Here is a 14,859-nt window from a genome sequence, read left to right on the forward strand (position 1 = left end):
TTCCTCCATTTTACTATTTTCTTCACACACTCAGGTTTGGTTTTTGTCAGTTGACAAAATAGATAAACTATCACGTTTGTTTTGAAGGTTTTAAAATCTCACAACAACCTCCAACATCTTTTTGTCGCTGTGGTTCTGCAGCTTTTACTGGTTTGACTTGCCAGGGTACATTGTGAAGCTGTTGTGTGGGTAGGACTCTGTTTCATCTATTAAAAAAAAAAAAAAAAGCCTTTGACTAGCAGCGTAAACTGAAGAACTGGTTGAACTGATTTGAAGTCGACATGAACAGCCTAAACAAATTGGAGGTTTTTGAAAGATGTCATTTCACTGTCCCCTGATTGACCATAACAACTTTGAATTCATACAGGCTTGAAAACTGTTCTTCTCTACATTTAGTTTCTCTGTCAAAATTCTGAAGTATCTTGAACTGGTTCAACCATTTCCCACTTACTATCCAAGAAGACACACACAAGGTAATATGTAGTAAATGTTTTATTAAAAATCAGTGATTTAAGTAAATAAACAGTAAAGTTATGGTATTTGCATCAAACAAAGATATTGGCAAAAACAAAAAATGTATACAACAAATTCACAAAACACCAGTGGTACTGTGCATGTTTCACTCCATTAAAGCTCTTTTGGATGATTTTACGTTCGGCTTTCACAGCTTAGATTTGCCACCAGATATTCAGAGAACAATTATGATCGACAAAAGCTTAATTGCACACCGCTCTGAGTCCAGTGTTGACGTCTGCTGGAAGATTTTCTCGCCAGTACTTTAATTCACACCCTGTCTTTCCCGTTCCATGATGAAACCCACGATCTTACTCCATCAATCACTTCTGAATTACCGAAAAAAGTCTCTTCCCTCTGGGTGCCACTATCAGAAACACACAATGTGAATAATTTACAGTCTCTTGTGCTGCAGCAAAGGTTCTCAGACGTAGGCTCGGCTGGAGGCCACAGACCTGGCGCCAGAGTACTTGACTGGATACTCTGGTCCGTCTTTAGCCGGACAGTTGCTGCAGAGGAGGGCGCCACCCAGGATGAGAAGTGCGGCGGTGCCCCATCCGATGTAGAGCGCAGCCCCCAGCTCTCTCCGCTGGGCGTTGGTCAGGATGGGGTTGTAGAAATCCCTGATGATGGTGTTGGCAGACCAGCAGACGGGGATGAGGACCAGGACGCCAGCGCAGATGAAGATGACTCCGGCAGCGATGGCCACCCGGTTCTTGGCGCGTTCGTTCTCCACGAAGTTGGTGCACTTGCCCCCGGCGATGCCCAGGAGAACCCCGAGAGCGGCCACGATGATGGCGACGACAACGAGGGCCCTGGCGGCCTGAAGATCCTGCGGCAGGGCCAGCAAGGAGTCGTAGATCTTGCACTGCATCTGGCCCGTGCTCTGCGTCACGCAGTTCATCCAGAGGCCTTCCCAGATGACCTGCGCCGTCACAATGTTGGCCCCGATGAAGGCCGTCACCTTCCACATCGGCAGGGCGCAAATGATGATGGTCCCCAGGAAGCCGATGACCGCCAGGACAAATCCCAGCATCTGTCGCCCCAAAGACACCATGGCGATTTCTGAGTGTGCTGCAGGTGAACCAAGCGAAGGAGGCGAGTGTTTCAGACCAGCGTTGGTCGTAAAGTAGAATAAAGCTTGTTTCACCTTGGCTTCGGTTTTTAGGTTGTCTCCCCTGGAGGAGGAGTCACAATGTCCGTCCCTCTGACCTGAAACCAGTGCACGGAGTGATTTACCGGCCCGACCAGATTCTTGACTTTATATGTATGCACACTCAGTGTGGTTTCGACGTGATGAACATCAGACCAAGACAACACTGTGTAATTGAAGTTTGAAAAGAGGCTCCGCATTCCTCGTTCAAACAATGATCAGCCAGTAGCCAGCCGTTGACGGAGCAGGTGACTGGGACTTCAGGTCCAGTCACTAGTTTCAGGTTTAAAAGAAAACAGGAGAGGGAGTTTCACCGGATGTCATCGGCAGTCCATTTAAGGATGGATAGAGCGTCATCACGTGTGTTTGTGTCAAAGAAAGTTTTCCAAGAAATATCTTCAGTTTCTTTATGATCTATCTATGGGATTTAATTTAAGAACACAATCTTTAAAATGAAAAATCATTTTAAAAAGTTGTTATTATGGATTATGCAAGTAGATGTATTTTTCTTGTTGATTTCTGTATTTTGCCTCTCCAATGACCTGCAACAAAATTATAAATTATAAGGAGTTTTAGAGGTAATATTTTTCATAGTATTATTGGATAAATGACTCCAAGCAGATAAAGTGATGGTACAGGAAACGTTTTATTGAAATTATGTCTTGTGATCTGAAAAATAAAAAGATATTTACAGACATTGATCACATCACAGATATTCACGATTTACAAAATCAGTAATACGAGAGGAAAATAAATATATTAACAAAGGCTTCCTCGTGTTGCAAAGGAATTTTCTGCACACACACACATTTTCTCTCTCTTATGTCACACGATAAAAAGACTTCTATTTTGTTGCACAGTATCAATTCAAACAGAGGAATACATTTGATGGTATATTCATAATATTCAAGAGTCACAGTGAATGGGTGAATTCAAACCATCATCCAGAAAAACACAAGATGCATTTTAGTGCAATTCTTCTATTTAATACAAGTTGCTAAAACCTCCATGGCAGAAGTGTCCATCTCTTCACGTCTAGATGAATTGTCTAGCAGAATATGCAGACGGAGCTCTGTATGGCTTGGTGGGTGCGTACGAAGCCGTAGGGGTGTATGTCGGAGGAGCATACACTGGACCGTAGGTTGCCGGGTATCCAGGAGCGGGGTACAATTGTCCTGTGGGGTATCCTGCGTATCCGTACGGTTGTTGAGGCGGGCAGGAAGTGGTCAGGATGATCCCCCCGACCAGAAGAAGGGCAGCCGAAGCCCAGCCGATGTAGATGGCAGCGCCGATCTCCCTCCTCTGTGAGTCGATGGTCAAAGGGTCCTGAAAGTCTGTGATGGTGACCGCCGCAGACCAGCAGACGGGGATGAGCACCACGATGGCGGCGAGGATGATGAGGCAGCCGCTGATGATCACCACCTTGGAGCCCGACTGCTCCGTCTTCAGGCAGCTCGTGCACTTTGCCCCAATGAAGCTGATTATGAATCCGATGAATCCGAAGACGAGGGAGATGATGACCAGGGCCCGGGCGGCCTGCAGGTCTCGGCTCAGACTCAGCACGGACTCGCTCAGGCTGCACTGCATCTGCCCTGTACTCTGCATGACACACCTCATCCACAGGCCGTCCCATATGATCTGCCCGGTCACGATGTTGGCTCCGATGAAGGACGTCACCCTCCACATGGGGATCCCGGTGGTCACCGCCACACCAATCAGGCCGATGAAGCTGATGACCTGGCCGGCCGTCTCCTTGCCGATCTTCCCCATGGCGAAGAGGCTTTGTCTGCGGCAGGCGAGAGCAGTTTTTCACTGGTTTGCTCGACGATGGACGCAGCTCTCTCCCCTGTTGTTTCCCAGAATGTGAAAAAGAAGAAGGCTGTGCAGTTGTCAGGTGAGTTTCTCTGGCCAAACAGGATTCCTCTACTTGAAGCGAGAGGAGTGGCACCAATCATTCAACAACGGCCTGCCGCTGTGCTGGTACAATAAGCCTTCATATGCAGATTTCTTTTTTGTTGTTGTTCTTGTAATAATGATGGCTTGTTGGATGTCGTTCCTGCCAATCATTGCTGTTGTTAATCCCCAAACCAGCCCAGGCCACAAGACAGAGAAACTGATAGCTTTACAAAATGTCCACAATAATGTTTAATACCATACCATTGGTAAAATACAAGATCACTACAGAAACTAATAAACCTCTCGCACTGTCCTTGCACACCAAAAATAATTGTCAGAATCATGTGATGATACAATGTGTTTTGGATTATTGAATCATCCAAATAATTGTAGGTTCACATTGGGGAGCACATGTCTGAGACTGTTTTACAGCTTGGTGAACCTCTCGAAAATGCCTCTCTAAGATTCTCTGTTTTTTTTAACCAATTATGTTTCTGCTGTAAATTAATCCAAATGATCAAACATTTGCTCTTCCAGTTTATGTTACCAGCAATCGTCACTTCTCTCTCCACTTTGTTTGACTGTCACCAAACTGAAACTTCTAGATTGTGTTACTTTTAACAACACATAATGTCATTTTTGTTCCATTTTGAATGAAATGTGGATTTGTGACATTTTTGTGCATTTGGTATTTATTTACAAGTTATTGATTGTCCAAACCTTTTTGGACCTGGGGCCAAAGCCACTGCTTGTTCCCCTGAAGACAATTAGCCCCAAGGCAAAGATATAACAGTCATTGTTTACAGCATTGATGACAATCACTTTAAATACGTGGTTGTTTTGCATAATAAAACCCCCGATACCCACTGTATTCCATGACAGATACCTTCCTAAGACGTATTTCTAACATTGACTTGGCAATTTTCTCACTTGTTGGACTAAAAAAAGGTTTATCTTATGTTATCATAATGTAAAATGCTTTGGATTTTCACAACATCAGTCATTATTTATCCAGGAAACCTTTATTTACAGCGAGAAATTACACCAACAAACAAATCATTTGCAGAATGAACACACGAAAACACCGCAACAGAAAAAAGATTAAGCCCTTTTATAAAGGATTTAGAAGTTATATGTGGTAGAGTTTGCATGTTCTACCAACTTTCTGAAAATAAATTGAATGAAAATCAAGATCATCAAGGTGTTTTTTTCTAATAATGTCACAGTTTTTCGCAGTAAGACTAACTGAAAAGCAAAATTAAAAAGCAATTGAAATGTGCAGCGCCACTGTAGAGTGCAGTAAAACAATATCAGGTCCTGGCTGAAACAACTAGAAAGCAAACAGCCATTATTTATGCTGCCAGCTGAGTTGAAGATCACTTAGCCAAGTAGACAAACTAATCAAACTTCATTCAGCCTGTGGTGAGCTGGGATTTCATGGCATATTTATGTCGCTGGTGAATATATGGGTTTTGAGCTGTAAAGCAGTCGCTCCCACGAGTTGCGGTTCCCGTGACCTTGAGAGTCAAGTGGCATCCCGACATCTTCTCAGACATATTCTCTTGACGTGGAGATGGACTTCACAGGTGTGAATTTCGGTACGTATTGGGGGTGTTCGTATTTGGGCGGGCAGTTCCAGCACAGCAGCCCTCCTCCCATCAGCAGCAGCGCGGCAGCCGCCCAGCCAATATACAGCGACGCTCCCAACTCATACCTCTGGGCCGCGATCACCACCGGGTTGTAGAAGTTGGAGATGGTGGTGTGGGCAGACCACGACACGGGGATCAGGCAGAGCAGCCCCGAGACGATGAACAAAACCCCCGCCGCGATGCAAGCCCTGGCCTTGGAGCGCTCGTCCTCCATGCAGTTGGTGCATTTCCCACCGGCGATTGACAAGAAGAGTCCAAAGATCCCCGTGAGGATGGAGATGATGATCATGGCCCGAGCGGCCTGCAGATCCTGAGGCAGCGCCAACATGGAGTCGTACACCTTGCACTGCATCTGACCGGTGCTCTGCACCACGCAGTTCATCCACATGCCCTGCCAGATGGTCTGGGCCGTCACGATGTTGGCCCCGATGAACGCGGTGACCTTCCACATGGGCAAGGCGCACACCACGATGACCATGAACCAGCCGATGACAGACATCGAGATACCGATGAGCTGAATCCCCTGAGAAACCATGTCGCCGGTGTTATCCCTCTCCCGTCCAAAACGGCAAAAACAAGCGGAACGGCGTGAGCCGATATTTATAGGCTCTAGTGTGGGAAGAAGGGACACTGACATGAGGGTGTGTGATACCACAGCACGCCAGTCCTATTGGCCACAACAAGTTTACACACAAACAGAGACCCACTGACCTTAAAGAGTGCTGATCTGCTCGAAAGCCAGAGATTCAAGGTCAGATTTCCAGAAAACAGAAAGTGTACTGCTCTTTGTCTGAGATATCTACAACAAACTTACGAAGCAGTGAAAACGAACTATTTGAATTTGAAACTTTTGAAATCTTTCTTTACATCCACATATAAATAGATTTAGTTGACACTGAAAAAAGAAAATAGTCAAAGTCGGTAACCTCAAAAATGAATAAAGTGCTTTAAACTTAAGTTAATAAATTAAATTCGGTTCAAAGAACTTGATCCATTTAGATGATACCAATTGAAATAAATTAATCTAGTTGGCCCGATGAGTTTCTTTTCTTTCGTGTAGATTTAAGTTCTGAATGGGGCTAAAAAGAGTTTTCTGTTGAGCAACAATTTAGCTCAACATACATAATCTGAAAGCCTGTATACTGACTGTTTGAAGCCAGGCATTGCATGACTGACTCAGCTGGGCAACAAGGAGGAAAACTAGTAAAAATATTCTGCAGTCAAGTGAATGGTGGAGTTAACCTGAAATGAAACACACCTCAAATGGAAAACCAAACTGAAAGAGAAGCTAGAAATCAAAGAAGTAAAGGAAATAAAGTGTAATGGAGATAAAGTTTCGGGATGCACTGATCTGTGTGTGTGTGTGTGTGTGTGTGTGTGTGTGTGTGTGTGTGTGTGTGTGTGTGTGTGTGTGTGTGTGTGTGTGTGTGTGTGCGTGTGCGTGTGCGTGTGCGTGTGCGCGTGCGCGTGTGCGTGTGTGTGAGTGTGAGTGTGTGTGTGCATAGGGCCACAAGTGTTCATTAATATTTTCTTTTGTGGCCTCAAATATTCATTCTCTGAATTTGAGAAAATTAAAAGGACAGAACAACATAACAAATCCTGGCATGTGTGAGCCTGTAGGGGGGGGGATCTACCTTTTGTTTGTACTGCTATTCTCATGACAGCAAGGGGCAGTGTTGGGTAGATAATAACTGCGGAGTCACAGCACAGAAAGAAAAAGACTGTTTAATACAGCAATGAACTTTTTTTTAAATAAAAATTTTACCCCAAAATATTTTCACATCCATAAATCACTGTTTAGTTATTTTGCACTTTTCAGGCAAATAAACAGCTTCTTAATAAATGCAAATGACAAAAATATTGAATACACACACACACACACACACACACACACACACACACACACCACAGACCCTTCTTATGTCACAACATAATATGTTGTACTAAGTTTTTGCTATTGTTAAGTAATGATGAAATATCTCCCAAATTATAACATCTATAAATAGTCTTTTTATTTTCAACTTCTCTTTTCCATTTCTACTTTTCTTTTTATACTTAAAAAAAATTATTTCATGGAAATGTTGTGTTTTGGTCTATGATAGAATGGTTTTACTGACCTGTAATAAGTATTAATTTGGTGAACATTATCTGTTTTTTCATGGGTTGCCTGCTATATATCAGTTTTAGCTCACGTCCCTATTGAAGGCTCCACTTTATCCAAAGTTTAATCAAAAACATGTGAAACGCAATAAGTAAGTGTTAACAAAATAGTTTTATTTACAGTTTCAGGTCGACAGATATAAAAACACATTTGCATGAAATGATATGTAGATGCTTTTTGATGAAATAAGAGCAAAATGAGTCAAACAAAATACATCAAAGTAGGGTGATAAGTACAAAACATTTCCCGCTGATCAAGCCGTTAGTGACTCAGTTCACATAACAGTTTTCTGGGTGTGTGCGTGTGGGGGGAGGCACACCCTTTTTCTCTCTCTCTCTTGCTCTCTCTCTCTCTCTCTCTCTCTCTCTCTCTCAGCATCAATGAAAAGAAATTCTGGACTAAAGTAGCAAACTGAGCAATTGATAGCATGAATCAATTTCATGGACCACAATTCATTTACATCAAGTCTTTTTTTTTTTTCAGTCTCATGGCTTTTCCGCCGGGCCTCCCTTCCTCAGACGTAGTCCCTTGGTGCAGATGAGCGGGGGGCTGAGTACTTGGCAGAGAAGGCATCCTTGGGGGGGCAGTTGGCGCAGAGGAGGGCGCCGCCCAGGATGAGCAGGGCTGAGGCTCCCCACCCGATGAAGAGCGCCGCTCCCAGCTCCCTCTTCTGTGGGTTGACCTGCAGCGGGTTGTAGAAGTTGCTTATGATGGTGTGTGCCGTCCAGGACACGGGGATTAAGCAGAGCACGCCCGAAATTATGAAGATCACACCAGCGGCCACGCCGATTTTGGACTTGGCGCTCTCATCCTCCACGCAGTTGGTGCACTTGCCCCCCGCGATGCCCAGCAGGATGCCGAGGATGCCGATCAGGATGGAGATGATGATGAGGGCGCGGGCGGCCTGCAGGTCCTGGGACAGGGCCAGCATGGAGTCGTAGACCTTGCACTGCATCTGGCCCGTGCTCTGGACCACGCAGGTCATCCAGATGCCCTCCCACGTCGTCTGGGCCGTGACGATGTTCTGGCCCACAAAGGCCGTGACTTTCCACATGGGCAGGGCGCAGGTAATGATGGCTCCGATCCAGCCAATAATGCACAGGCCAATGCCCAACATCTGCAAGCCTGCCGCCACCATGTTTCCGTTAGAAAGTGCTGTCGTCCAAATACAAAAGTCCAAAGTGCTTGAAAGTCTCGCTTGAGAGATCCTCCAAAGAGCGAATGTTTGGAGAAGGTTGGAGTGGGCCTTTTATACACTGAACTCAGGAGGGGCATGACACATGTTGCACTGTCACACAGAGAGCAGTGACGCGGTGACTGCCCCCACCTTCGCCCGCCATCCCACCCCCCCGCCCGCCCGCCCGCCTATGATCCCAGGCCCAGACATGTGCCATCATGTCGGCTTTTGTCTCACTCAAGCATTCACAGCAGGTGTAAGAGGCACTCGGTGACTCACAGGTGTTGGTTTTGGTGCAGCACACTCAAAAATACCGTCGGACACACCCTTAATGTCACAGCCATCAGGTGCTTGTTCTGTTCCTTCTGTGTGCTCATAATGCCACTTTGTTAATGTTTGATGAATATCAAATGCTTCAAACACACCAACTGAAATGAGCTGCAGCTGTTGATTGGGGGTGATGATAGCATTACAAAGAAAAGCAAAAACATTATAAACAACAAGCTAAGAAAAAACATGACAAATGTTAAACCTGTCAACCAATATCATGTATTGCCTATAGATCTCCCATTGACAAGAAATAATAATAATAATTTTAAAAAAATACCCTAAATAATGCAGAATTAAACTAAAATCTGATGGTGTGAAGAAAATGGTGCATCAAGAGTTGTTTTGTTTTTTTTAATAAAAAATCATGTGATCAGTTTTAGCTTTAATCAGGTGCGGAGAAGATCAAGTTGATCCACTTTCACAATACAAATGACTTAATACAGTCAAGTGACGTTTATACAGAGCTTTTGTACAGATTAAGATATTGTGAAAAATTCTACTACAAAACTTGATTGGTTTGAGAAAACACAGAAACCTGGGAGGGGGATGATGATACGTAGACTGGAGGGGGAGACGCCTCGCCCCATCCGCTCCAGGAAGTCACACCTCAAGTAATATTTTTTAAAGACTTTGAATGTCTTGAGATAAAAATGTGAGCTATCCTACATCTGATTTCAGTGCCGTCAATGCTTCATTTTAAAATGCCCTACTTTAAATAGTCTTTTTTCTGTTTCCTTCTCCGGAACAATCTCAAATTTCCATACTATTCCAATAAATCTGTTTTCAAGTAGCTCTTTCATATAAATAATGAAAGATTTAACTTTTTGGCCACTTTAAAGCTAAATAATCAGCACTTATTTATTCAAAATCATTGTGAAAGTCATAGTTGGCATTAGTGTTAATAAGTGTCAAATTCACATTATTTGGTGAAAAACAATGATTTTCTGAAGGATCTCGCTCCTGTAGGTAAACCTACCATCTCTTGAGTGGCACAACTTTCAGTTGAAACTGTGATATGCAAGTGCTGAAAATGTATTTGAGTTATCTTTACGTTATAATCCCAAATGCAGAATAATGTTTTTTTTTAATTAAATTTAACATCTTCTAATAAAAGTTTTTCCTATTAAAATTTAAAATGACCATTTATTATTTCAACTGATTAATACACAGGAGTGAGCAACTTTCAACATTGAAATGTTTAACTGACTTAATTACTTTACAAAAATGGGATGTATTTATACCAAAATGAGAAATGTAGAATGTTTTGATTCATTTTTATGTTTTATCTCATTGATATATATCACTTTTTTTGATGAGCTGTACACACAATGCTGCAGCAATTAATATAATTTAAACAACCCAGCTCAAAGAATATATAACCTGCAGAGACACTGTCACAACAATGATTAGATTTCACCACATGTGTGCTTTAAATCTAGACAAAGAAACACCACTACTCCCACAACATGTTCCAAATATGACATTTACTGTAGGAGAAGCGAGAGATGAGCACTGACCTTGTTGTGATGCCACTCCTCGCAGGCTGAAGGCTCGCGGCTTGTTCCTGCTGGACGGCCAGTGGAGAGAGAAGCTGCACTTTGCAATCTGTTTACAACTCGAGTTATTGATAACTTTTCCACAGCGGTGAGCAAGACATCAGGCGAAATAGCAAACACCATGCCAAATGATTCCAGGTGATAGACTGTTGCAAAAGAAAAAGGAAAGAAAAGAAAGAGGGAATAGTGAAAAGGAGTAAAGGGAGAGGTAGAGAGAGAGAGAATCAGATTGTTTCAGAAATGAATGGAGGCAGTGTTTAAGAGCCAGAACTGCTTTTTAGGACTATAATACCTCTATTTTATCCCCGGTAGGATCATTAAAGGTACTTGAGCCTGGCTGTGGAGATTAGGTTCCACACACAAGGGGGCAGAGAGGAATTTCCACAATTAAGACTCTGAGGAGAGATGGTTTCAGGTCAAGATCAGTTCTGATGTGCAGGCTGTGGCAGCGAGGGTCTCATTCCCTTGGAGCAACTTCAGACACTCTCAAACTCAAACTGGGAGCAAAAGCAAGTCGTGCAATATGGCGCTGCTTGTGTGTTTGTGACTCAAAATTGCACATTGCACCAGGACTTTGCAGCATGTGAACACACACTGTTGGCCCTGACAAGCAGATCGAATCTGGAAGCACATGGTCATGTGGCATGAGCACTGTGGCCTCAGAGAGTGTTAGGTAAAAAACCTGCAAGAATGAGAGAAGAGAGACAACCCCAGTATCGAGAGCAATAAAGAGTCAAAACAATAAGTCAGCTTGTACAAGGACAGAGAAATGAATTCACCTCAGGAGCTGAAGTTCATCGATCTGCCAAGATCTTCATTTCGCTGCCCAGTTTTATTCAAACTTAAAGTAGGCGGTTACGTTCTTATTCCATGATACAACAAAGCAAGGTTAACACTGGTGTGTGTGTCTGTGTGTGTGTAAGTACATTTCTATGTGAGCTGAGAAGGTAGGAACGCTATAAGATAAGATATTCCTCCAGCCTGAAGGCCAGAGACCTTGAAGACGTCTCGGAGCGGCGCCTTTAAAATATCTTCTCAAAAGTACAAGGTGCAATGACTCGTGGCCCGGCAGGCATAAAGCAGCGAACAACACAAACATGCATGAATCAATGATGACTTGCAAAATGTTAATTCCCATTATAAAACCAAGTATAAAGTACAAATTTACTTATCAGAGAGAGACTGCATCTCCTGTGGGTGGAGTTTGCATGTTTGCCCTTTGCATGTGTGATAGATAGACAGATTAACACTGATTCACTATTTTAGATGTCCTGAACAACTGAAGGTTTCACGCCCTTCGATAACATTTCAATGCCTTTGCCTCATGAAACCACACTTTAAACCAATTTAGTCATATAGCATTATGTGACAATTTTGCTTATATTGTGGAAAGACCTTGAAATGCATGGTGTGTTCTGGATTATTTTGGGTTTTTTTTTGTTTTGTTCTTTTTATAGATATCAACTAAAACTCTGTCAGGAAACTCTTAAACACAAGCTTGTTCAAGCAACTTAGCACATTTCTGGAGCAGTGAGTTAAAAAAAAATTTTTTTTAAACTTGAGCAGAGGAGTGGTGAGAAAGTGCCAGAGGGCGATGAAGGGCGTGTGTCGGCAGGCAGACTGAGGCAAGCCCGGGCTTCACAGTAACGGCTGGCTTTGTCTCCCGCTGGGCCGTTCAACGCTTCAACTGTCTGAGCAGAAACGCTCTCAGTGGCTATTGACAGTTTACATCACGTTGCATTTGTATGAATCAAACCAAAAAGATGAATGCATGTGTTGTCCATGCTGTCCTAAAAATACATGTGTGTGTAATGACCAAGTGTGGTGTACAGATAGTGACTGTATTTGTATTTGTAAGACACCAATCAATGTACTGTGTAGTACATTGAGTGGTGTCTTACAGATACAATTTTTTGAATTAGGAATTTAAGCCACACATGCAAGTTTTTGTTACACTTGTTGTAAATATTGAATTCAAACAACTCTCTAAACCTTGGTTTGAATAGCAGGAACAACAACCTTTTTCGTTCTAAACATGACACGCAATATCTTTGTCTATTGTTTTCCGAATGTAATGGAAATTGGTCTTAGTTAAATACTTCTGGTTTTTCAAAAAGCTTAAAAAAAATTGGGAGAAGTTCCGTGTATGATAGTGGGAAGTGTGTGCCTGTGTGACATCAGCAGAACCAGCCCCGAGGCCATTGTTCAGGTACAGTCACAGTTTCAGTGGGTAATTTAAGCCCGGTAAATAACTTCATGAGTCACGTATGTTTGAGGACAACGTATCATCACATGACACAAATAGGAAGCGGAAACTCTCAAACTCGCAATAGATTGTGCAAACTCATTCCAATTTATTCAATAAATAAATGAATGAATGAATGAAAATTCAGCCAGATTCATGAAAGAGAGATTCAGACTTCTTCAGAACCACATCAAATTGAAATCATCACTTTGTAAAGGACAAAAGTGACCTAGCCCTGTAGTCATGGCGCCCTGTGGCACTAATCTTAATGCTCTGAGTTTAAAAAAGCAAATATAACCCACACAAAGCTCCCATATAAGTCGGTAGGCAAATAAATCAGGGTGAACGGGTCATGCTTTGTTCTAGAATTGTTAGTTTAGTTAAAGTTTTTGGACTGTGAACAAACACAGGAATAAATTCATCTTTTTCATTTCCTTGTTCAGCTTCCTGATGAGAAAAAAAAGATTTATTTCAGTGCTTTTATATGATTTTGATGCAGGGTTGCACATAAACTGGATTCTCTTTGCTTGGGAAAGCAAAGAGAAAACATTAACTTAAAATCAACATCAGCTTTTTAAAAACAACAACAATTGGAGTCAAAGGCCGACAGAACTGGTCACAAAGCGAGACTTCAGTTGTATTTGGGACTGAGCGCGGTTCAACTGTGACGAGACAACAACCTGTTCCCAAACTGTGCCTCTTGGAAAGTCGTCCAACTGGTTCCCACTCCCAGGACAGGTTGATGTTTAGTGAAACGCTCTGCAAGTCGCTGCATGCATGTTCCCAGGAGGCGGCCTCGGAGTGCCGATGCACCTGCTGCGAAATGTGGCAAACTCCTGAAGTGAAGGTGATTCAGATTTTTTTTTTTAAACAAAACTGAGTCCTGTAGCATGGGCCATTTTCCAATCTCGTGGTTGATACTCATGTTGGTCTCAATGGTGTGTGAGCGCCGCGCACAGCAGGCTCTGTTTACTCAGTTTGACAGTGAACGCAGTTACCGCTTATTGCACGACACAAAAACAATCTCAAATCTGTTCTGAATTTCAACAAAGTGTCAATTTAAGTCATCTGGATCAGCGGAGAGGCATTTCTTATAGATGTCAGACACTAAGTTGTTCTACTCGGCAAACAAAGAGTTTAAAGGAGCTGAATGTTCTCACTCATTGAACTGTGCTCTGAATACATTCATCTGTGTTTACATGTCAAAAGCACAGCACCAACTAGTGGCCTGGCATGGTAAAATAATGCAAATTGCTTGTGGCAAATTAAAAAATAAACTGAAATAAATGTTAGTGACTAGTACTTTTTGTCTGAGGTTTATTTGATGAATTTATTCAGTCAGCCTCCCAGTGTCAGTGTCATGACAAGTTGATCAATTAAGTAATGTGCACTTTGCATTTGTATACTAATACTGGCTATACCCTGGTGAGATCATTGCATTCCCCTTGATGGGGAATTCTGCAGCACAAACAGACAAACCAAGTCCATGAAAAATGTCGATTTCAGTACAGTTTTGGTGTAAATAAAGTTTGATTGAGGATTGAAAACATGAGTAAAGCCGCTTAAAATGGAGCAAAGTGTGGAAATACTACGCTTCACAAGGCAATACATTGCATGTTATGAAGTTATGTGCATTTTGAAGTAATATCTGCCATTTTTTTTCTATTTATAAAAGAAAGTTTTGTTCAGAACTCAGCTGGTGAAAAATATCTCCACAATAATCCAACATGAATTGTGTTTCATTCACTTTGGCAAGCAGCACTAATGCGGAGGTCATGATGCAGCATGCAGTTTAGCAAGTGTTTGGTTTGTAACACGAGTACAAAGCAACTGAACTTTTCTGCTGCTTCAGCTTTTATTTGAAGGAACTGGACCTGGCGGCGAGAAAATACTGCTTTAGTTTGACATTCAGAGGACTATATCCGTCTCTTTTCAAAACCTTGGACAGGTTTCATGCAGTTTAAAAGTCATATCTTTTTGAGGAAGCAAAAACTTGTATTGCAAGTTTTGGAAAAAAAAAAAAAAGAACAACACAGTTCCTAATCTTTCTGTGTGACGGAGTCAGTTTGTGTTCCTCTTTGACCTTTAGCAAAGGGCTACAGCGTTGTTCTGCATGCCGTGGCAGAGCGACACGTTAGACATGGTGCATGTTTCATAAAGTCAACCGCTCCACGTTACT

General features: G+C 42.6%; 4 protein-coding genes across 4 annotated transcripts; all 4 read right to left on the reverse strand.

Moving 5' to 3' along the window:
* Window positions 1–474: 474 nt before the first annotated feature.
* LOC308139557 (claudin-like protein ZF-A89) lies at window positions 475–1,629 on the reverse strand. Its single transcript, XM_080509017.1, has one exon. It carries the CDS (start codon window positions 1,568–1,570, stop codon window positions 938–940), a length of 633 nt encoding a protein of 210 aa, XP_080365143.1. The 5' UTR covers window positions 1,571–1,629; the 3' UTR covers window positions 475–937.
* A 675-nt stretch (window positions 1,630–2,304) lies between these two features.
* Window positions 2,305–3,512, reverse strand: cldnf (claudin f). The gene has a single exon (XM_080508994.1). The coding sequence runs from the start codon at window positions 3,434–3,436 to the stop codon at window positions 2,702–2,704; it is 735 nt and encodes a 244-aa protein (XP_080365120.1). The 5' UTR covers window positions 3,437–3,512; the 3' UTR covers window positions 2,305–2,701.
* A 1,162-nt stretch (window positions 3,513–4,674) lies between these two features.
* On the reverse strand, window positions 4,675–5,756 carry LOC308139545 (claudin-4-like). The gene has a single exon (XM_080509005.1). The coding sequence runs from the start codon at window positions 5,744–5,746 to the stop codon at window positions 5,111–5,113; it is 636 nt and encodes a 211-aa protein (XP_080365131.1). The 5' UTR covers window positions 5,747–5,756; the 3' UTR covers window positions 4,675–5,110.
* Window positions 5,757–7,464: 1,708 nt separating this feature from the next.
* Window positions 7,465–8,578, reverse strand: cldna (claudin a). The gene has a single exon (XM_080509028.1). The coding sequence runs from the start codon at window positions 8,508–8,510 to the stop codon at window positions 7,887–7,889; it is 624 nt and encodes a 207-aa protein (XP_080365154.1). The 5' UTR covers window positions 8,511–8,578; the 3' UTR covers window positions 7,465–7,886.
* Between the last annotated feature and the right edge of the window lie 6,281 nt (window positions 8,579–14,859).

Source organism: Blennius ocellaris, assembly GCF_963422515.1.
Source record: "Blennius ocellaris genome assembly, chromosome: 2".
Taxonomy (NCBI): domain Eukaryota; kingdom Metazoa; phylum Chordata; class Actinopteri; order Blenniiformes; family Blenniidae; genus Blennius; species Blennius ocellaris.